This window comes from Bombus vancouverensis, chromosome 4, assembly GCF_051014615.1.
Source record: "Bombus vancouverensis nearcticus chromosome 4, iyBomVanc1_principal, whole genome shotgun sequence".
NCBI lineage: Eukaryota > Metazoa > Arthropoda > Insecta > Hymenoptera > Apidae > Bombus > Bombus vancouverensis.
This window is the reverse complement of record NC_134914.1, coordinates 16,950,023-16,975,476: the sequence shown is the minus strand read 5'-3', so window position 1 is coordinate 16,975,476 and position 25,454 is coordinate 16,950,023. Positions and strand designations below refer to the sequence as shown.

The window sequence follows — 25,454 nt, the reverse complement described above, 5'->3', positions numbered from 1 at the left end:
AGAATTGGAATGATCGAAATGTTTTCGAATGTGCTTGACTGAGAAGGCACACGTGTTTGTCGCGTGATGCCACACGATAGCGTAACGAGGAAATCGTGACCACTTGGAACAGAATAGCGAGAATTTCCTATTTTCTGAAAATAACCGTTCACCGACCCACTTTTCCAGAAGACGCGATGTATCGTTCTAGAAATGTTTCACGCTAGCGTTGTTGTAAATGTATTTTTGAGGGGAGCGTAGTTTCGAAACAGAAATCGATTCTGCGAGTCATTCAACGGTAAATTTCAATCTCAGCGTAGTACGTAGTGCACAGCGCGATGCATTTAAATATTTGAAACATTTTCAGAACAAATTGATATCTTTTATTTATTCATTCGACAGAGAATAAATTCTACTATTAATACGAAAGCAGGAAGATATGTTTTATATTCGATATATCAATCTTCGTCTTTTCTGTTATTTTTATGTATCGTCTTCCGAGAATATTAACTAATATGTTTTCAAGTGTAATGCGATCATCATCCGTATTTTTACATTTGCTTTCGTTCTTAAGATTATGAATAAACGAAATCAATGATTTTCGCACCATCTATTTCATATACTTTTTTTTTTAACTTAGTTATGTTTGATAGGTATGCTTGTACAGTTGCTTGGGATCTATAGAATGACGTAGAATGGTAGAAGATGTAGATTAGAATTAATTAGATGCTGGGGCTACTTAGACGTTTTAGTGTATTCGAAACTTATTACGTAAACATTGACGCAACATTTCGTTAGCAGTTTTTATTTTCAGTCAATTTACGTTGTTATATTACCTTGTCTAACGTGGGATTGCGCTAAGGGAATCTTCAAGACTTTCTCAATATTGTTTCTGTTATTACTCCTTTTCCCAGCTAAATCTGATAATTCGACAGAATTTACAATACAGAAGAACACTATTCTTTTTCGTGTCTCGAAATTGTACAGTGGATTTTTATAAAATATCTATTGCTTTGACAAATTTCTTGTACCTTGACCAATTACATCGTTATAATATTATAAAAGGCAACAACTTCGTTTAATTTATATTACAAACTTAGATTTTCGGTGACGTTGCCGGCCCATGCTGGTAACACTGCTTGGTTCTTAACGAATTTGATTTACAAACTAACGCAATAAATTGTGAGAATTTTAAATTACTAAGAAGCTGTCGTTCTTCTACAACAGCGAACTGCATCTGTGCGCAACAAGATATGAAAGCTCGAAAATATTCGTAAATATTCGTTGGTGAATCGCACGAGGGAAAAGAGCGACAAGAGAGACGCAGAGAAAGTTGTAGAACCGTCGACATGAATGGTAACTCTCGCACATTTTTAATATCCGTAGTATTAAGAAAGTTTCAATTTTAAAGGGGTTTCCGCGGGTGCGAGAAAAAAGAGAACTGTTCACGAAGCTCCGTTATATTCCGTCGTACCTTGAACTGCATTCAGTACGATTTAAAAGTTCCTCCATCGACTGTGCCGGTAACAAATTACCCAGGAGCCCTGCGCTATCCTATGGAATTTAAAAATGTAAATGAATTAGCGCGAGATTGCACGAATACATAAAGCCGAGTTGTCGACTGAATAATTGGAGGTAATTGCAACGGTCCGAAGAGAGAAAAGACGAGAGAAAAGTTTCTTCGCAAGGAAAGAGTTCTCCGCTTATGCGTTCTTATTAAATTTTCTCAATGGGCCAGGTTTCTGTTGTCCGAAGGAAAATTTGCGACATTTGCATAATTTCTTAAACAAACGGTACAACCTCTATTAGCGCGATAATGTAATTTGCTCACGATTCGATGAGTTTTCGTTAGGCACATTGTGTTTAATGATGGGCCACATGGTAAATATAATAGTTCGTGAAAATTCGGTTAATTTTTAGTATTTTACAAGCACGGTATTAGTATAATGTTATCGGTGTAATTATAATTATATAGTACAGTGACTGTTAACAAAAGATATAAAACAATTAGGAACAACGCTTCCGAAATTTCTTACAAAATCAGCAGCCTGTACGTTTAAATAATCTTAACAAAATCTTAGCAATAATATATTTTACTATTTAACGTATATACGTCACGTTATTAAATAATTAACGTAATCATCATTGCACTAGGGGGGAGAATGAATTTCCTGAGTAACTTTGAGCAGGTGTATAAATCCTTGCTTGTGAATTCACAGTGCGAAGTATAATGTTGCTTCGTTCTCTGAACTTTTTAATACTCTTTCGCGTCGAAGTACAAATTGCATTTTCTTCTACCGCGCACATAATCCGTGTAAAATAGTACTGTTAGAGAGACTCGCCCGCACTGCTACAAATATGTCTCTTTCTTTTTGCTCGTCCTTGTTGAGACAATTAAACCACGTAGTAACGTTATGCGAAATTTAAAATTCCACGTGTGAAAAGAAGTTCCAAGGCAGAAGATTTTTATATCTGTTCCTGGACTTAATTCTACGGTGCTTGTTTAATGCAGAGTTAATTGCGAATTTGTCTGTCACGATTATCGACTATAATTAGGTATATCGCTTAATATCTTCGAAGGAAAGATACTACGATACTTTTACGGAAATAGCTTGTCATTAAGAATAACGACGGCCAACGATAAAAAAATATTAAAATCTTCACAATTTTTCTATTTACTAAGATCAAATATAATCTCTTGACTAACGTAATAAATATATCTTATTTTTTCTTTAACTTCTACAATTTCTGTAATAATATTATGTTACAAAGATACATACGCTATAATAACGTTTCTTAAACATATGTAATAAAATATGAAAAATTTCTACAATACCATTTGAGTGGCAGAAACGACTAACAAACAAGCGAAGTAACTCGTTCTAACTTTGTAAATCGTCTTGAAAGATCAGTATCAAAAAATTCTTTATTTTAGTCTGTATCAACAATTCTAATCTAATCTAGCTTCTATATTACATTAGCCACGCGAAAGCTCGAATGGTAATTTCGAATGGGCGATAAATGAACGGAATCTCGTTGACGTTTACGTGACGCGACTGTTCGTACACACATTGGAAGTGTCGCGTTACGAGGGAAATAAAGTTTTAATGGATGACACCGGGTAGGAGTTTGCGTTTCAAGCGTAATTAAATAAAACGCAGTATCTGGATCAACTTGTCCGCGGCAATAGCGACAAATTGTTTAATTATAACTGTTCGTCTACGGTCACCGACCGAAAAGTTTCTCCAGCTGCAGATGCAGATGCGGTCAACTTCCGGCTCGGAGTTAGCACGCCGCGACTGCCATTTGTTTGCGTAGACAGAACTTACCGCGTGTACACCGGGTGTCAATAATTTCTGCCGGCTACGCGTTTCAATGCAATTCGTGTACAACTTCTAATACGTACGTGTTACCGGCAACTTAGGTGATTTGCAACGAACTATGGAGTTATTGTATTAATCTGAAATTCAAGAGAACACGAATTCCTCGTAACTGTTCGATAGAACGTTTTGGTCAGATCAAGCGAGAGAACTCTCGCTCTTTCCCCATATCAGTAAAATTTACAAACGATAGTTTGAACCAGAGCTCGTTCGCCGTTTGGCTATTGCTGGTCGAATAAAAAACGAGCCATTCGCAGAACGCGTGCGAAGCTTCGTATAGATTAGACCGAACATCTGAAAGAATCGAACAAGCGTTTTTGCAGGATTCTTAGAGTACTTTCGTGTTACTAAATTTTTGTTAAAATAATAGGACGAGTATTCGCTTGGTCTAAACTCAGCGTTTAATGGAATCGAATCGACTAACGATTTAATTTGTCCATTGGCGTTTACGTATATCCAATAGAGATCTCGCGTTTCAACGTATGAAATTTTGAATGATATTTGGGTTGCGGTGACCTCGCGTAGTTGAGAAAGCGCGGCCAAGCCTGGAGATTTACGAAATGAAAATTAATTTCGCGCGAGAGAAGAGAAAAGAAGATGAAAAAAGGAGAGAGGGAATTCATTTTTGCGATGAGCAAACGAGTGGCAGTGGTTTCCATCCGCGCGACATTCTTTGGCGTTGTTTTTGAACGCGGCACAGCTTTTTGAACTTAACGCTGTTTTCAAACGGAACGTATTAAGCTGTTGCCACGAAACTGTGTCGACTTAGCGCGGTGGCAAATTAAAAATTTATTCCCGCGTATCCTCACCGGGCACGGATCGAGTTTTAGCGAATGCGGAGCAAAGGAATTTATTGTACAATGTCTCGTCGTTTGCAGACGAAATAATTAGCCGATGGGTAATCCTCGATGAGGAGTGAGACGATGCTTTCTTGAAATTGTAAGAACAGCGTATAAATAGAAAAACTTGTAAAGTATAGCTCTGTAAACGTATATAAAGTATTAATATTACGTACATACAATTATTATACGCTATATATACACTACAAATATACAAATAAAAGAAATATCAGCATTTCGATCTTTGTACCTGTCACATATAAAAATTATACATTATTAAAAAGTGTAAACAATTGCTGACATAAACAAGAGATTAATTATTGTATCGTTTTAAATCAGTTGGATGTTGAAACACCGATACACCATTACTTGGAAATTTCATTAAACTCACAAAGATGTAATCCTATCCCAATTGCATAAGGAATACGAATTTGAAGTAACTTTTCTGCAAAGTGAAAATTGCAAAAGTACAATAGTTTGAATTTTTAGCCCACGTTAGCATCGGGGAATAACTGAATTTCGTCTAAGATCGAGGTCGTACGAAATCGACCGACTCGAATGGAGGCAATTAAAAACACCGGGACCACAGCTGTTTCGAGCTTATCAATGCCGTCAACGGAGAAGTTTAAATGAAACAAGTTTTTGGCTAGGTAGAGTAATGCGTGCCTTATGTAACTTCGGCTCCATCCCCCGTGGGCCCAGCTCGTTTCGCAGGAAGCGTTTACTGCAGACGGAAATAATTACCCTTGCCACGGGTTCACACGATAATAATAATTAAGAACGGACTTTTCGCGTCCGACACTGGCTCTCGTTGTTTTCTAGATTCAGCACTGTCGACCGGCTCGAATCTTAAAATCACACGAAATACTCGAAACCTGCACGTGTCTTTCTCTTTTCTCGGAAATACGAGGATTTTTCTTTCTTCTTGTAAATGCTGTTTTGAATAAATAGTTTGTGTTAATCTTTTATTCTGTTAGTGTTTTATTCCGTCAAACTCGATACTACGATTTAGTAAAATGATGGAATTTGTATGTATATAAATTGTTGTTCTGGTGAAATTATTGTTTCTAGTTCATAATACTCGGAATGAAAGGTATTAAATATTTTCACAAACACGTATTATTTCATATATTATCTCACGGCGTACGTAACACGAACTTCGCTAACTTTTATATTTAGTTTTTATTCGGCATGAATCATAATTGTTCTCAGAAAACAGAGGTAACATAAATTCCACATATTTAGTAACTCCCCCTTGGATCTATTTTCCGTGATGTCAAGTCTGCGGAGTATTCTTGGTCCTAGTGACCAAGTGAGTTAGGTGACTCACGAATGATACGAATAATTCGTTTCACTTCTGTCTTACAGATAATAGAAATCGATATATACCAACATTATCGTATCGTATATCAAAATTATCAACAACAAAAGAAAAAAAAAAAAAAGAAAAATGTTGGTGATTATCAACATCTTACAGAAATTCGTCGATGACTTTGTTATTATAAATATGCAAGACCAAACTGCGGATTTTCATGAATTTATGGAAAATTTGTAGATTATTTTTTAAATTATTTATTTATTCGTAAGAATACGAATTTGCATAAATATCTGCAGTCCGTACGTCGTAAGCGATTAATTTTCAATTTGTGTCAATTTCCTTCTATAATTATTTCGTATACACGTGATCGTTGCAGTAAAGTAATTAAAAGGTGGCCGTCAATTAACAGCTGCCCGTTAAAACAGCGTAAACTTTCAACATACTGAAAACAGTTTGGTCGATTTAACCGCGATGTCTCTAATTTAGTCGCGATGAGAATCGTCCTTGAAAGTTTGCTTTGGTCCGATTCGCATCGTGGTTTTCGGCTACGGAAGAAACAATTAACGCGAATGCTACCCGTGTGACTAATAATTCAGCCATGGCATGACTCACGGAAACCCATATAATGCTTTTAGGCTGTCGCTGCTCAGCTCGGGGAAACCATTTTAGTTGAATTAAATTCAACGATGGTTTTGCTCGAAAACAGTTCATTTCTTGCAATTTGGTTATTTACTATGACCGAAATAAAACAACAGGTGGATGGATTTTATATTTATTGCTTTGAAATATACATCAAACGGAATGTATTTATTATTGTTTTTTAAATAATAATATTTTTATTTTATTTCTTTTATAGAATTTAGTTATCTGTTAATACATATCCAATAACGCGTATTTCATGCTATATTGTTTATTTGTTTTAATTGAGCGGGGACACTGTACTTATTCAAATGATTAAATATAAATTTAAATATAATACGAATATATACGATGGAATTTACTAGATTTGATAGTGTATTTATATGCAACATGTATTATTACATAAACATGAAAATTTTCAAATAGTGGAAAGCAATTTGTGTACCTCAACGCGTTCACTGCGATACGGAACACGTATACCTCGTAACAAACCATCTTCCTCGGGGGCCTCTGTTTTATATTTCCGTCATTTTTTCATATTTCTCGACGAAATGAACACTAATTGTGCTTTCGCGGAGTAAAGTAACACAATATAGTGAAAAATCCTTGGGAGCTTATTCGTTCCGTAGTGCCAACGAAGGTAACTATTCGTTGTACAGCGCTTGTTCACATACCTCTAAGAGCGATTCAATGTCTTTTTTCGTTATCGATTTATTATTCTCATTGTAAAAGAAAAAGTCAAATATTGTCTACTCTTATCACTTTATATCATATTTATTATTGGATCGAAATAAACGCAGATTCGAATAAACGTCACATACTTCATTATATTGTAATATGTTTCATAAATCTTCCGAATAGCAAAGTGCAAATGAGTATGGGGTTACGGTAGTCTCGTATGGCCAAATACCAAAATACAATACGGCCATTCAATCAAAATTGCTACGGGACACTGTTGACCCGTACGGCCAAATAGGAAAGTCCATCACGGGATCTGTTTGTCTCGTACCGCCAAATAGGAGAGTCCTTTAGAAAAAACAGCGAACGTGTTGGAAGAAGTGGGTGCAATTTTTTCAACAAAGTTTGGAGTAAAATCAATTTGAAATTCAATTCAATTGAATTCGTTCGAATTATATTTATCTCTCGATTAATTCACCTCCATTAATCTGTAATCTGTAAACGACGAATCGACGAACAATTCAACGAAGGAATTTATCATTGTTTGGTCAAAGAATTAAACTCTTTTAGAAAAGAGTTTCGGTAAAAATTTGCTGGATAATTTATGATACGAAATGACGGAAGAATTAATTGTGCCAAAGTGTTTCCGTGCTCTTGCTGTCACGAACATCAGGCTGCATCTTTCCTCATTTTTCTTATTCCGGCGTGAGCATCCGAATATAAGATCTTAAATAGTTCGCGTGGGAAATGATCCTCGCTTCTTTATGAAATTGTTGCACAATCGAATTTCACGAATTTAAATCGTTTGAAGGAGATAAATCTTATCGATCGTGGAAATAAAAACAGAAGATCTTCCCTGAAACTAAAAGTATCTGGTACAAAAGAGATTCACCTTGCTCAGCCCCTTGAGAAATACAAATGCACGTTTAGTTTTACTCAATCGATGTATATTGTCGAAAGATGCAATGAACATTGCTATGAATAAATATTCCTAAGCGTATATAATCCTCTGATGAATAACTAGTCTTAATGGCTACGTATCTATATTACTTGTTTCAGAAAAATACAAAATAATTATGCTCTTTAAATCTGTTCGAGATCATCCACTGAATATATACCTTAAAATATACCAATACTACTATTCTCCGTGAAACGATCTATAATCTATCCATTGTCTCTATTATGTACAGATGAAACGAAGATAAAATACGAAATAATAGAACAAACTATTACACCGTGTATACATTCATCTACATAATAATTTCCTAAACTCAATCCGACCAAAAGCCAAAGCTCACGATGAAAAGGTATCGCATCAAATATCCAATAATTCCTTAATTCGCAAGTAGCCAATTCTTTCTTCTTTTCTTTTTTTTTTTTTCTTTTCATGAACGAGACCGAACAAAAGAGTCGCATCGAAACAAATACCAGTTCGATTAGAGAAATCCTGCAGCATCGCCAGAAGCTTGCAACAAAGATTACAGCACCCAGTATCGGGAAACGATCCTAACGGAGTGGCCGTTAATTATCCCCCGACCGAATGTTCCGCCGCTTGCTAAATATAAAACTTAACAAAGGACCAAATATACTCGAATAACCGGACAAAACACGACCGGAGTAGCTACTGGTGTTCGAATAATTGGGTCGAATAATTGGGTTGGAGAACGCGGGAATAACATAGGGCCGAGGTGAAATTTTGTTGGTGCGCGCGCACTCCTCTTATACGTACGTATACAGAACGCGCGAACGTGCTGCAAACGAGCACGATTACAGAACAAACATTCGAGTGGCCTGCAATTGCGGCTAAATTGATACGATGGTACATAAGGACGTGGTTATCTGATACGGTGCTGCTGGAGTTTTCATTTTTACGCGGCGCGAATCGAGTAGAGAGAGGTCGGCTGGCTGGCTGGATGCCAAGTTTATTCCTGTATTTCGAAGTTTCCGAAACTGTGATTGACCCCGGCGTGTAATGTGTTATTATACACGGTCGGTCGTGTAGAGAGAATATCGATGGGCTTTACGTTCGTCGAATATCGAACGCGACTCCGGCCCCGATATCGCGTTCAACTTTCAAAGTAATAGTCGCATTATTCGACACGCGCGACGTTTCCTGCTCTATGAACCTCGGGTAAAGATGTTTCGCATCGTCAACGAATCTTTCCATCGATATTAGTCCTTAAAGGTTGTTATCGGTGAAAGTTCATCTTACGGAGATTTTATTTTGACATTATCGTTCGACGATATTCGTAATTCTTGTACCGTTTGACTTTCTATGAATTTTTAAAACGAAAAGAATCCATCAGGATGAAATTTCTTCTATGATAGCACTAACGTGATTTCCTTTAATGATAGTTTTTCGATTGAACAAATTAACTCTCTTGTGTTTTATGGAAATAATTATATTTACTTGCATCTAAATAGAAGACGAAATTAATTTTGCTAAAAGTGCTTGAATATTCTTAATAATCGTAAAAGTAGAGAATCTAAAGTTTATTATTTTGCTAGGTTTAGTAGCCTTAGCGTTGAATTAAAGGCTGCAAAGAAAGTTATAAATGTAAAAGCACAATATGGAAACGGGATATTTCAATCAACTCAACAGTCTGCGTACTAAAAATGTTTATTAAAGGCTTCCATGCTTCCATTTTATATTTCCTACCGCAACAGCAAGCATTTCTCCAAGGCTTTGGTATATTCGACTGTGTTTCATTCGATAAAACTGTCGAACGCATTCGCTTTAACCGATAATATTATACTTTACAGCCGCTAAGTGTGAACGCTTTGAAAGAACGCAAAATATGTGTCGCGACATGCTTTATTTCCGTGAGAGAGGCAGCGAAACGTCAATGAAAAGGTTTCCGCGAGCTATGCACACCATATCCATAAATATCTGGCTTCGACAGTGGCGAGACAGAAATTTCCCGCGATAATATTGCTTAGATCAATTCACGCGAGGACAAAGTCGAAGGAAATTTTTCTTTTTATTTTTTAGGATAATCCGTTTCCTAATGCACCCCTCTGTGGCCATAAATTGACGCGAAAGAATGTTATCGATATGGACTTTAGGGAAGAAACTTTACTTCTTAAAACGTGGAATAATATATGGAATAGAAAATACTGTACGTAAAAAGTTCCATACAAAATTTTTCATAAATATTTTATACGATTCAAAGACAAAAAATAACGAATGATTTTCTGAAACTTTTATAAAAAGACTGTATTCGATCTATTTGGCGTTACGAGTAGATTTGTGGAGGATTAGTCGTTATTAAGTTGAGCGGAATAACGAGAGCGAAATATTGCTGTTGCAATCCGTCAAATATATTTTTGAATAAATAAATAAATAACAGACGAATTGTGAGTCATTGGTACAAATATAAGTTGCGGAATAAACACCCGATAAATACTCGAAGAAACTCTGTAGATCACTTCGATACTTGTTTACACGTTGATGTTCTTCGACACTGTTTGTTAACTCTCTCGCTCGTGATCGCGTCTGTTTATTTATACTAGTCAGAGGAGAACCGGAAAATTTGAATTCGTCTACGTTTGACGGTTGTATGTAGCGGCGACATTGTTTTGCCCGGAGTTCATTCGTTCTTACATTACTTGTAACCTAACGGTCTTGATACTCCGAGGCAAAACAACAACAGGATTTGAATTATCCTGACTCGTGTGCCGCTACATCACCCCCCTTCCAGTGATAACGTTTTTATTAAATTTTGTCGTCGTTATTTTTTATTATCGATACACACGATCCGACGATCTACGTGGATCCTGCCTGGAACCAATCGGGAAAACGTGCTATCCAAGTAGAAAGGAGAGCCGAAGCAAGGGTTGGCGCTTCCATATCGACGATGGGAATGGTTTTGGGCCAACGCGAGAAACGATCGATACACGTTAGACAATATCGATAACCTTGTGAATATGGCATGACGATAATGTCTACGTGTATGTGTTCGAACCGGCCTGCTAACGTTTTGAACGTTGCGACTTGCGAGAATACGTGCCTGGTGACTTTGCAGCGTTGACACGGTATACACTGTCGCGTCCAAGTTCGATAATCTTTATTAATGGACGGCCAGACGAAACGCGTTGTCACCAATTTTTGCGTAGCACGTATTCCCGGATAGAAAAGTCCATGTAACGACTGAAATACAATAGATGCGTTGCACTTCGTTGTGCCTTTCAGTAAGTCGTTGAGTGGTTGAAGAATTTGCGCGGCCCCCGGTATGAAACGTCGATAGAAGTTGATCATACCGAGGTACCTTCGCAGTTCTTTAACGGTCGCGGATAACGATACTTTAATTATCGCGTCAACGCGTTCAGCTAGAAGTTTTATCCCCTCCGCAGTGACGGTGTAGCCGAGAAATTGAATTTCGCGCACGCCAAATTCACATTTTGCGAGATTTATAACGACCCCATATTCGAGGCGTTTGAACAAAATCCGCGAGTGATCGCGGTGTCGTTCTTCGGTATCAGACGCGATTAAAAAATCATCAATATAAGCGTAGACGAAATCGAGACCTCTCGTGATTTCGTCCACGAATCTTTGACGCGTTTGGTCGGCGTTTCGAAGCCCAAACATCATGCTAGCCGCTTCGAACAGACCGAAAGGTGTAGTAATCGCAGTTTTCGGTACGTCTCCCGGCGCGATCGAAATTTGACGGTAAGCGCGAACGAGGTAAATTTTGGAAAAGATGCGCTTACCATACAGATTCTGCGCGAAGTCCTCCATGTGCAGCGGTGTGTTCCTATCTGGAATAGCACGGGCTTTCATTGCCCGGTAGTTGCCACACGGTCGAATTCCTCCGTCCTTCTTGGGTACGATGTGTAAGGGTGATGCCCACGGGCTTCGCGATGGCTGCATCACGCCTTGCTCGATCATGACTTCGAATTCCGCCTTCGCCAGCTTGAGGTATGGACGGGAGTTCCGGGTGTCGTGCAGATAAGATGCTTGCACACCATGCCTTACAGAACTTCGCCGGAAGACGAGCGGTCGCGTTAAAGCAGGGAATTCCGATAATAATCTGTGGTACGGTGATTCCTCGTCGATGGTCTTGATGGATCCTACGTCGGCCGAGGCAGCGAATCCTCTGGTGGACAGCTGCGTGGTCTTGTCTAGTAGACGTTTGTTTCGCGGGTCGACGAGTAACCCGTAATGGCTCAGGATATCGACGCCGATGATGGGCGCTTTCACGTCGGCTATCACAAAAAGCCATTTAAAATCTCGACGCAGGAACAGATCGAGGGACAAGGTGATAGTCCCATATGTCGCGATACGGGTTCCATTCGCCGCGAACAGTTGGTAATCGCTTTTGTTCGCGGGTCCACGCACCTTGTTGCGCGGATAGACGCACGTGTCGGCACCAGTGTCTATTAGATACGCGACATTTGTTCGCTGGTCCCGAATAAAAATGCTGCGGGTTCCCAAGCCGTCGACGTTCGCCGCGTTTACGGACGCTGATCCCGTTTCCCTGCTTCCACCTGCACGGGGATCTACACTTTCGCGCACTTTCGCGGTACAACGCGTGGTAATAACCATTAAAGCTCAACGCGTCAATTCTCGAATAAAGTTGCTTCGTTTCTTCGCGAAATGCGCTGATAAAATCGGCCGATCCGACGTTTTGTACCTCTCGACTGCTAACGGCTGAGATGCCGGACGCGCGCTGGTCATTTTCAGTACAGGCTTCCTCCACTGTATCCGCGGCCTGAATTAGTCTTTCCGGTTTTGTGTCGTCGATCACCGCCAAAACATACCGTATGCGATTGGGTAGCCGATTTTTCCAAAGAATAAGGATAAACTGCTCCGACGCGAAGGGACTGGCGAGTTTCTTCAGATCGTGATAGAATTGGGACGGCTTCCTGTCGCCCATTACTTCGTTTTCTACCAGCCTCTTTACCCGTTCGCTGTCGAACTCGGCCAGGCTCCGTATTAGCTCGTCTTTAATCGGTCATACTGTTCGTCGGTCGGGAGATCCAGCGCGATATCCTCAATTCGCTCTAAATATTTCGATTCGAGGCACCCGAGCAGGGCGGTGGCTTTCTCTTCGTCATCCTTGACTCCCGTCGCCGCGAGCTGTGTCTCAAATAAAGAGAACCAAAATACGATCTTCTGCGGCTTCAGTGGTGGCACGCGGATTGTTTGCGAAGTCGTAACCGTAGCGTTTTGTTTCCACATCTTTAACGCGCACAGTCTCACAATACTAATTTCGCTATCTGAAGATCACGTCGGGGTCACCCATGTGGAGAATTATTAGGTTGAACGAAATAACGAGAGCGAAACTGCTGTCGCAATCCGTCAAATATATTTTTGAATAAATATATAAATAACAGACGAATGTGAGTCATTGGTACAAATATAAGTTGCGGAATAAACACCCGATAAATACTCGCAGAAACTCCGTAGATCACTTCGATACTTGTTTACACGTTGATACTCTTCGACACTGTTCGACAACTCTCGCGCTCGTGATCGCGTCCCTTTATTTATACTGGTCGGAGGAGAACCAGAAAATTTGAATTTGTCTACGTTTGACGGTTGTATGTAGCGGCGACATTGTTTTGCCCGGAGTTCATTCGTTTTTACATTACTTGTAACCTAACGGTCTTGAGACTCCGAGGCAAAACAACAACAGGATTTGAATTGTCCTGACTCGTGTGCCGCTACAGAGTGTTCAGTGGAGATTTTATTACAATTGATCCAATGATATAAGCTCAACTATGGCATGAAATTTCGCAATTTTGCATATTGTAAACTTTGTTTGTCTCTTAATAACTGCAATTTCTTTCGAACAAACGAAAACAATAACAACGAAGAAATTCTTATCAACTGCGTACGTAAAATAATATTAATACACCGACAATTTATGGTTTCAGGAAAGGAATATGTAACTTCAACCTCTCATATTTATCTTCAAAATAAAACAAGTGTAATATACACAAACAACGCTCTACTGCCTTGAGTGCGAAATGATCAGAAATGTTTATCGAATAACATTCACCGAGCAATCGTAGCCAAGTTTCTTACTCTCGACAAATGTGCTAATAAGAGCACGAGAATTTACACGACTGTCGTGTTTCGTCGCTCCTTTCGTCGACCGTGCTTCGGTTCAAATTCTGAACCTTAATCCCCGCTTGATTTTCCGGACACGAGATTCTGTAACTGTTTGGAGCAGCGTAACGACAGCGAAAACTCGCGGTAGAAAATTCTGTAGCGAAAATTTTAGCTCTAACAAGACAAACGAAACGCTACGTGCTAACGCTTTTTCCGTTTTAAGTGACGGAGTTGTTCCTACTGGAGAATTCTCGTTGATTAGGATGCCTTCTCCCTCCTATCGATTTGTTACCCAGAGAAATATGTCGTCGTTTCCACCGCGAATAGCGTTATACGTTTCGAGAAAGTACGACGAATATTTATTTGTAAAAATAGAGACGACGCTTATTCCAGAGATGAATTTATTGGGCTAAATAAAGTGGGTTATTATAATGAACCATTTATGCAACATTCCCATGAATACTGCGGTTAGACACAGTATTTGCCAGGAATTTTATAACTTCGTATCTGTAGCGCTCGAAGTATTCTCGTACGAGCTACGATACAGTTTCTGCTGAACACAGTGGTTAAATACACGTTTCTACCGACCATGTCGATGAAAATTTAATGAAAATTTACACAATAATTTGTTAATAACGTCGTTCCTAGATATTAAGGCATCTACTGTTTTCATATAAAACGTGACGATGAATTTAAATATCAAGGAGTCGATTAATCAAACAGAACTTTATTTCCATGCAAGCTTGCGATCCAATATATGCAAAGAACAAAAATTTGTTAGACGCAAAAAGACGATAGGATTTTGAAATAATTATTGGTTAAGGATAATTGTATAACGAGAGACTGTTAATGATTAATATCAGGTTTATTTACACGAAACGTGATTTAATCTTATTCTTGACGTAGCTTAACTCTATGCAATACATCAAATCTTATCTGAACTACGTGTGTTGGTAAAAGATCGTACGAGAAATAAATTTCCCGTTCACACTTCTAATTAATTATCATCTGTTTACTTTGAAATTATTCGCATAACTTTATTTTCTGTAGTCGTTAAGAAGAACTCGAGATAATAAGTATCTGCATTACTGATCTTAATCATATGGATAATATGTGGATAATATTGGATTGTTCGGGCAAGTGTTATTACACAATTAGCAGTTTATTAATTATTGTCGCAGTAATCCGTTCGATCTTTTTATTATTCCAAACGAGGACCAACCGAGTATTCAATAATATTTGATCGATTTCTTATCAATACACGAATACAATCTTTCGTTTACAAGACAGATCTAATATAAGTTTCAAAACGACATTCTTTCGTAACATAATTTCCCATACTTTTTTCAGTTGCTGCATTCAGCTGCAAGTAATAATGCAGTGAATTATGATCGCGATTTCATTATCCGTGTAATAAAAGTTTATGATAAATTTCCATCCGATCTCATTAAATACTCTGTAGAACTTACTTAATAACGACTGTCAGAAATATTACCAATTTTCCAGAGTTCATTACCGAAAGAACAAAAATTGGAAAAAGGAGAATTATTTTCATTAACAAAACCGAATACGAGTAAGCTCAATCAACTAATTGAAGGGTATATATCGGAGTTGAAACTGTTGAATTATTCAAACAAACGTTCTCTGACATCCACGTTGCTCGTATCCAGTCAGCCAGATGAATTTTTAAGCAACCGGAAAATTGAAACGCGAACCTCGAATAAAGTTTCGCGCTTTAGCGTCGTAAACATGGCTGGGAACGAGCCTGAGTTGATGGCCGCCCCTTCGTCCCTTTCAATTTTTCACGAACCCGTAATTAAGGGTTTGATAACGGTCCGCCATTACTATTTGTTAACAATTACAAGCAGGCACGGATGAAGTTTGCGCGCGTGGCCTCGCCAGTTCGCTCACGCGTGACACGTGATTCTGACTGTTATTATAACTTAAAACGACCCTAAATGAATAGGTGGAGGCTTCGTGTATGAGTCTTGTGCTCACGATAAGCTCGCAGCTTTCCTCATTTACCTTCTCTCTCTCTTTCTCTCTCTCTCTCTCTCTTTTCCTTCCTCGACGGTTCTCTTTCTCTTCGTCTCCGTTTCGCCTTCGTTTGCGTCGCGCCTGCTTATTAGAGAGTAAACTGACGCGTTACCAGAGACTAACACGGTGTTTCTCAATGTCAGTGGGAAAATAAGATAACCATCGATAAACGAGTCAAGGGTTGTTGTTGTTTTGCAATATTCATATGAGATAAATATCTCATCGCATAAGTATATTTTTAGTGCAGGATGCCGATTTTTTGTTGACGTTTGGCATATTTGTAGGTTTATAGACTGTCTCTGTCGTTATTAGTTAATATTTTTTCATAAAGCGTTTTCTTTTTTCACGCGTTTTATATATAATATGGCGTTTCATAATCGATACTACGCTACCATAGCACACTATCAATTTTTATTACCGTTCTGCTTGTAGAACGACGGCAAAGGACTTTTTATTTCTTCTATTTTTGTCATATATGTCAAGGTAATCCGTCACACAATGATTTTTAATGCCATGCAAGATAAGACATTACCGACATATCTTGGAAATTCTAAAGTGTCGTACGTTTACAGTACTTTTGCGAAGCTTTTTCAAAATCTATTTGATTTGTCTCATTCTCAATTTCATGTAGATATAAAATTATGAATTTTAGAAGCATGCAAATAATGTCGAATGCAGTAACTTGTAAGATTATCGAACAATCCTTCCTAATAATTAAGAGATCCAGACGTATCACTTGTTACAATTTTCGTTTTTCCACATTCTTCGTTCCTTGTATTCTTTATTTCGCATGGACGCATAACGGGATATTATGAATTTCAGAATTACGACACAGATACAATGTGTCTTTTTAGCAAATCTACTCCGATTCTATCAAATTTTTAAAGTCGTATGAAATGACACGAAACGATACCTACTATTAAATGATAAACAATGACGTAATTTAATACGAAATATGAAATTATACTATTAAATAATCCAAAATTTATCATAATTAGTATGTAAATACAGTAATAATTACAATGGCGTGTAAATATTTCATCTCTCATTGAAATGCGTATAATTTTTAAGATTATCGAATGGCTCTCTCTACATAATCAAAAACGATATGAAATTTCAGTACCAAATTCTCCATGTCGTTCGTAATGCTGCAATAACCGAAATAAGCATTCCTCCATATCCACAGGAATCCGAATTCGGACCCTTATATACGATTCTCTCTAACAATACTCACCGAACGTGGCTCACCGAATTGAAACGGCGAAGGGCTAATTTCCACCTACGTTCTGATGCGATTATCCAAGCAGCGAGAAGCGTGATTCGACCTATGCTGGCCACGATTAATTAGAATTTAGCCGTTGATAACGAGAGTTGTCGGTTTTTCACGCCGGAATCATAAGAATGACTTTTTAAAAGCAGCTTACTTTACGAACTGGCAATGAGAATTCTGGCATATTACGGTGGAACACGATGAAATTGCGTTTCGTAATTGGCGCGCTATAAATTAGAAAAGTTAGAAGCGCGTTTTCACGCGCAGGCGAGTTGGTCGGAACGGCGAAAAAGCTGATGCAGTTTAAATTTAAAGACTGTCATTTAGGAGGTTAAAAGAAAGATGAGAATACTTTTCGTGTAAAAATTCATGTTAGTTGGCTGGTCAATGACAGTTGCTGGTACTATTAATTTCATCGAACCGATTTTAATTAGCATACGAGTAGCATTCATCGCGAAACAGATGTTTGACGTGGTTCGCGTTCACGTTTTCCGGGTTTACAACAAATTGTCGCAGTTTCGGTGACGTTATTGACGCCTGATCCATTAGCGTGCTAGCCGAATCACAATGATTGCAAAGACAACTCACTGTATCCGGCGAATCGTAATTGTCGAGTTTAATTTGATTATGAAGTTGACGTACGAAATTAAATAGGTGATTCACTGGAGTTTCGATTTTTGCGACAATTTTCTGTTTGTTCCTACACACCTCCCAGAAAGTGTTTGCGTGAAATAGAAAATAAGACGAGTGTTTGAAAGTCTTCGAAAATATTTTACGTCTTTATATTTTAACATTATTTACATATTTTACATTTTAATTTTCTATATCATCTGTTCAACAAATTTTTTCGAGAGACATTATGTGACATGTTTCTTTACTTTGCAGTACTTGCGTACATTTGTGTAGGTTGAATGTTCCAATTATCGTTTGGAAGAATAAAAAACTGATAATGAGATGAATATTTGCAAGTTAATATTAAATCTTCCTAACTCCACTGTAGAGAATTTAATTCAGCTTCCTACACAGAAGAAAAATTGGAATAAAATGTTCATGGACGATTACAGACGATTTCCTATATCGGAGACCATTTTCTTGCCGTACAATGCGAAACGAGAACGATTTTCAGTGCAAATTTCGCTGAACGTTTCAGCACGATGTTCGATAGAATTTTCTTGATCGCAGCGTTTAAAAGAACGAAACAGAGAGCATCGGCAAATAATAAGTAACATTAATGTCTACAAAAAGCTTAAAAAGATTCTGCATCGAAATTCGCGTGGTTTCGGCAAATATTAATACCTTGCTGACCTAAATGATCGCGATGACTATTGTTCAGTAGCGTGGAAAATAGTGGCCATTAAAAATATCGTAGAACCAAGCGGGTAGTTTGCGCTCGTTGCATTTGCATTTCGTCGTATAACGTCTGACTTCTAATTACATCGACGTGGCGAGCGTAAAAATAAAGTGCAGAGACGTCTGAATCGAAAATAGGATTAACATAGAATGTTGGTAAATATTTCAACGAATTCTTCCAGCTCTTATATGATGTTGATATTACGAGAGCTAGAGAATTATGTTTATTTGGATAATTAGATCGACGGCAAATAATAAAGCGTGAAAGCTCTGGTGCTTGAAAAGGACACGATCGATTTGATGAGATATCTTACTCGTGCTCGAAATATTATATATACCCGGAGATAGAAAAATGTTGAAGTAATTACTTTAAGAAAAACTCTACATCTTTACTTTTGTATATTCGTGACCTAGAGACTGTTGTTACGAAGAGAATAGAATTTAGTGAAACGAGAAATTCGAAATGAGGAGAGGTCTATATTATTGTGGCCTTGAATATAAATTATGTTTTGGTTTACAAGGTCTAGAAACAAAAGAGCTATAAGTATATTTCTATCGCTGTTTTTTGCAGCCTTCAGCTAGAGCTACGAGATCAACTTTTTGGTAATGTCCTTTGCTGTAAATATATGAACGTGCTGTCTATCATAGCACTTTTTTCTATTGTATTGTAACACTGTAAGAGTGAGAATCTGGATCAGCATACACTATACTTATACTTATATCTTTATTTATTTCAATATACTTTTCTATTACAAATTCATCCACTCGTTCTTCTATCAGTCAACCTCGACAGAACAAGATGAACAGAACAATTCTTTTCGTAGATTATTAAATATAAAGTATTCGAACACCTGTAGATATTTTACGAATATCCATAATCATGACACTTTCATGAATATATTACGCGCGTTGTAAGAAACATTTTGAAATTTTTATGATTGAACCACTCGAAAGAGCCAATCAACTGATAATCATTGATGTTACCAGATACTGCCTTTCGAATTTACCTTAGAATTTACTTTTAGAAATAAGTAGTTTGTCTTTTGGCAATGGAATATTAATCGTTGTTTTCCTATTTGTAAACACATCGTTTTCTCGTCGATGAGCATTCTTCAATTTGAATTGAAAGGTGTAATAATTAATTAAATAAAATAATCAAAATTATCCATCGATAGGTGTAAAACACCGTCTAAAAGCACAAATAAAATTAGTATACTCAGGGTACATAAATTTCTCATACACGTTCAAATATAGAACACGATTGTATTGATATAATCCTTGTATCTAGTACGTAGAATTGTACAAAATTAAACTGAAAGCGTCTTTTAAAATAATCGTTCTCTCGCCTATCTCATTTGCTTTTAGAAACTAAAACTACATTCAAAACTTAGCGTAAGTTACGATATACAAGTAAAAACACTCTACGTTCAAATTGAAGATCGTGTCAGCCTTTATCGCGAAACGAGTGGATCTGAAATTGGGGCTGGTGTCTACGGTAGAAAACTTGAAGGCGTAAGTCGGAGGAAAGAAATTGAATTAGCCGAAGCTAGACGAGCTACTATAGTCCATGAGCAGATAAATTCGCGGGGATCCTTTTCGCAACAATAGCGCAGTTAATTTTGTCGCGACGAACATACGAAACTGAGATAATAGAAAGTACAATTATTATCGTAGAAACAGTCAGCGTGGAAAACATTTTAACGTGGCAATCAAGCTGCTATTATTAACCTTTACAGTCGTAAAACGTTGATGCGAATTGAAGATAGAGAAACAGAGAGAAGGAGAAATTGGAGGATGCTTAAACCCACAAGCTGCCATTAACCGGAGACGTTAATTCAGTCAGGAAAACGCGTCTGGTAATCTTTATACGCTTCATTTTAGGCTATGCAAATGAAATGCGGAAACCTCTTGTATTAAATGTTTGATCGTCTAAGCAGTGATATACGCTGCCGGTCATTTAAATATTAAGCCACGTACTCTGTGAATAGTAAAGGAACGACTAAGCCTCTTAAAAATGATCATCTCCGGTTTTTATTAATTTCTTAATTTCATCACGTAAGTACTCGATTAATATTCCATTGCCAAAAGACAAACTACTTATTTCTAAAAGTAAATTCTAAGGTAAATTCGAAAATTTCGAGTGGCTCAATTATAAAAATTTCAAAATGTTTCTTACGACGCGCGTAATATATTCATGAAAATGTTACGATTGTGAATATTCGTAAAATATCTACAGGCGTTCGAATACTTTTGTGTGTATATTTAATAATCTACGAAAAGAATTGTTCTGTTCATCTTGTTTCCGAAATGTAACTTTTGTACATACCCAGTGTCCGTTATGCCTCTAACGAGAACAACCGCTAATTCATTTTCAAACACACACAGTAACACAGTTACGTACGTGCAGACTTCTATACGATGCGGCGCCCCAGCTTCCACGTCGTAAGGACAGCCAAATTACGCCCATAACGAGCAGTAATTTAGCGCAACAACGTCATTCAGGATACAAACACATACATCGGTGGAATCCTTGTGGCTAAACCGGGACTCAGAGAATGGAAACGAATTTCAGAATTCGAAGGTCCGCGACGTCGTGTCGTGTTCGCATGGAAACGCGATCTTTGTTCCCTCGCCTCGAAGATGCATAATCAAAGCAATAATCTCGACGAACGATGCAGCGTACGATGCCCTTTGCACGCGTATGTATACACTTAGCCAAACGCAAGCATACTATGTGTATTACACACAAACAGAAGTTGTCTGTGAACTGGGGATTTCCATGCTAATGCGATTTCTGTAACAGACAGCTTCATTTGGCTCTGCGGATTTCCATATGGCACTACGGTCGGTCAAAGTGATTCGAAACTCGCCTAGTCTGATTTATACAGCATTTTCAAGTCCACGCGAGTTATCCGTGATCCTGCTCTTGCATTAGCCGCGCCTGTCCTAAATTATCTCGTTCAATTGGACTACTTACATTTTACATTATCCGGAATAACATTTGTACGGAATACGCAGAGAATCGCAAAAGGAAAAAAAGAACAGGTACGATTATTTATATAATTAAAATATTAATAAATCGAGAATGGTAATAAATTTGTTTCGGAGAGAAGTTAAATCAGAAAGTTTCAAAAACCAAGAGGAAAATTTGTTCAAGCGGATAATATTTTCGGTTAAAATTATCATCGTTCAGCGATGTATGTTATTTTATTTTTCAAATCTACTTTTCCCCTTGTTTTATTAGTTTTTATGTAATACCTTCTCGCTGGTCCAAATAATCTTATCACAGAATTATTCAAGTCATCTTCTCGTGTTTGGTTAGACGATATTTTTAAAAGTAGACGATATTTTTTAATTCTGTCGTTAATGCATAAAAGGCTATTGATGCCTCGTAATATATGATTTCATAAAAAATATTTGTACACCACTTTATTTATTGAAGCGTTTGAACGTTAATTAGTCGAGTCAAAGCATAATTGGCGTCATATCATTTTTATAGTACTTTCGTACCATACGAAAATTTAATATCACATTACGAAATGTGATACTTGATAAAAAAACGCTTCCTTGCGAAGGATATGTGCAAATACTTTTTATAACCGACATATCACAACCAGTTTGATTATTCTATACGAAGTTCAAGATTGAATTTTTAGATTTGAAGCTTAGGTGATTCAAATAACCTACCACACTGTACGTCATTCTTTCTGTAACAGATAGCTTCATTTGGTCCTGTGAATTTCAATATGGTCTTACGACCATCTCTACGATCCTACGAGTTATCCACGACCCTGTTCGCATTAGTCCCATCTGTCCTAATTGATCTCGTCCAATTGGACTACTTACGTTTTCCCGAGGATCATAGATCTGCAGCTAAACCACGCCGACCCAAACTTCGCGTGAACTTTTGATCCCTTTTATGGCACGATAAATTCGCAAACTGCACAGAGCGAATGTCCGCTTTAAATGTCGGAACGATTCCGGAAATGTATCGTCCTGTCATCCAGACTCGATACAATTTTTGCTCGTACCTTTTACGGCGATTCCTGGATCGATGAATCGGTCATAGATCGGCTCTTGGAAAATTTCATTAAAGAAATGTCGAGTTCATTACTCGAGTGTTCTACGATATCGATTGTCGAAGAATACGTATCGGTAGGAATATTCCTTAGAGCGGATTTATCGATTTTAGATAAATCTGCAACGCAATGGGAGTACATTCGCCGCATTTTATTTTGGCCAATGTTACAATTGCGTCGAAATTTTTGCTCGAATAGTAACTGCTTACTATTAAAAACCTGCGTTTTTTATGTTTCCCTGATTTTTTTCGTATTGGCCACGTATCGACTGAAAGTACGATTTTTTGGTAAAAGGAAACCATATAGTAGCATAAGTTGGATAAATTCTCGTGGATAATAGTTTTTGACACTTTTGATATTTCTGCTGACACGCTGTACTCTGTGAATTATGTATTTGCAATTAATACTTTGAGTTTACCACTGTTAATGGAGAGTGGTCTTTCAGAATATTCTTCGTCTCTAGGAAATTTTAATCTACACATTTTTTTAATCCATTAAGTACCAAGCGATATAATTTAGCATAATGTTATGAGTGTTTCAATTTCTTGAAATCCCATAAAATTGTACAATTTACGTGGCATTGAAACGCAAAAGGTATTAAGCGAATTCTTGAAATTACTTTTCGTAACTACAATGTTAAAAAATAGAATCTAACAATATATGCAGTTACATCCATTGAAAAGAAATTGCAAATGAAATCTTGCATCAACGCAACATTATCCTTTAACAAGTTAATACAAGCAATATCGAGATATTATTATTTCTTTTATTCGATCTGATCATGCAAATTAATAGATTTCGCAGCAACGTATATTTTATCGATTGTATTAGGTTGTTCGAAAAGTTTCTTTCGTTTCATAAGGAAATAATAGACGCACAATGTTTTTTGTTTTATATTGATTTATTGAATTATACACGAACGTAATAATAGAAATGCAACGAAATGGATCATACCTGATTCAATAAAATATAAAACAGAAATTGTTGTTCGTCTATTATCACCTTATGAAACGAAAGAAACTCTTCGGACAACTTATAATATATGCGTATATGGAATAGGGCGATTTCTATTTAAATATTATCACTGCGCGGACATCGTGCGAACCAGGAATGGTCATGTTGTGGTAAAGGTAATTTGGCAAGGTGAAAGTTCGGAATAATTTCGCGAAATATCTGAGGGCGGTGCTAAAGCACGGCAGTATAAAGGTTCATTGAAAGATATGAGCATCGAAATCGTGTTAAGTATAATGGAGCATAATGTCTATGGATATTACAAAATTACAAATTACAGAGATAAAAAATTACACAGACGCAAATAAAATATGAAATATTAAAATTATTATATTATACCGGGGAACGAGGGGAAAATAAATTTTCGTCCTAAGAAACTACTTTCTTATTCGCTAATAAACTCGTTCTATAAATTCAAAATTAAAAGAGTCGTAGTTTACTAGGGTTTCTCTTTACATCTACGTACTAGATATTTAAGCTGGTTTTAAAAAGAGATAAGATTCTCGTTTTATACCCGGCGAAAAGTCAACGGGTGGAATTTATGTAGTAGTCTAATAAACGTTCAACTCTGATACGCTATTTCTTACATCATAAAAAACATAGGACGAAAGCGTCGAACGATCGATAAACTGAGGAAGACGACGAAGAAGATGAAGTTCCTTTCGATGATAAGTATCGCAGCTAAAAGAAAAAAACATCCTTTTGCCGTTTGATACGTCACTTCTCCCCTGCTTATCAACGATTTACCTTCCGACGTTTCTTTTGTAGCTGTCCTACGGACAGAACGAATTTCCAGACAAAAATGCTCTTTAGACGTATAGAAAAATGTTATTGAAACTACAAGCGAATTTCTATGTTACAATTTCGTTTATTGGGTCTTATTAACATTCTAATCGTTATAAATAATACTCAATCCACCACGATTAACCTAATTACAATTAACAACCACGATTAATCCTAATTACAATTACACAAAGATTCGTATGATTTTTTTATTACAGAGTTGATATGTGGTAGCTTCTCGATCGCAACTCTCGTTTCCAACCATCGAGTCGAGAACGAACACTTCCTGACTTACAAACGCGGCTTGTCAAACGCGGTTACTTGGCCGTTCGCGGTTATAGCGATCTTAAAAGAGATCGTCAAACGCGGCTGAATCCTTGCGGAAGGGCGCGCGTAACGCTGGGCGGCGCGAGTTTCAACGCTGTGACGGGTTAAGTGTCATAGAGGAACGTACGAAAAACGCGAGGTGCACGGTGTGCATATTCACCGAAATCCTCGAGGCCGCGAAAAGCTCTACCCTACAAATCTCGCACACAAATTTAACGTTCGCGAGTGGTGCACGTGCAGAGAGAAGCAAACCAGCGCTGATACCTCTCGGTTCGTTTTTATACGACGAAAATCGTTACGAGCTTTCGTCGCGCCGCTCTATGCGAATCAGAATGGCGTGGTCGTCGTCGCAGCTGCGCGACCGAGCCATTTGCATACGCGCGGGATGCTTTCATCGCGTCTCTTTTTTCCCCTCGTACCTGCAACCCTCTTTTCTTTGTCGCGACGACGACGATTCTTTGCAGGGCGTTTGCGAGTCTTCCGTTACGGATTAAATTTAATACGCTGCCCCGTTGCATAGCGGCTCATTATATTTTTACAAAATCCTCGCCGTCTCCGACGCTAAGAAACTGGATACACCGTTTGGAATTTAAAAATAGTCAGACGCGCGGAATTGCACTCCACTAGCCCCCGAGCAGGAATTTCTGCGTTTTACTCGCGTACGATGACGTGCGGGCTTAGACGAACAATATGGCATATCCGGGGAA

General features: G+C 37.8%; 2 protein-coding genes across 3 annotated transcripts in view; one reads left to right on the top strand and one right to left on the bottom strand.

Annotated features, from left to right (window-relative positions):
- Positions 1 to 25,454, top strand: part of nrm (neuromusculin) — a 428,251-nt gene that overhangs the window by 21,888 nt on the left and 380,909 nt on the right. The window lies entirely within an intron of this gene.
- LOC143302560 (uncharacterized) overlaps positions 1 to 25,454 on the bottom strand; it is a 278,711-nt gene that overhangs the window by 14,859 nt on the left and 238,398 nt on the right. The window contains exon 4 of the mRNA XM_076617796.1: positions 11,544 to 12,038. Coding sequence (XP_076473911.1) covers positions 11,544 to 12,038 — 495 coding nt within the window. The remainder of the gene's footprint in view (positions 1 to 11,543; positions 12,039 to 25,454) is intronic.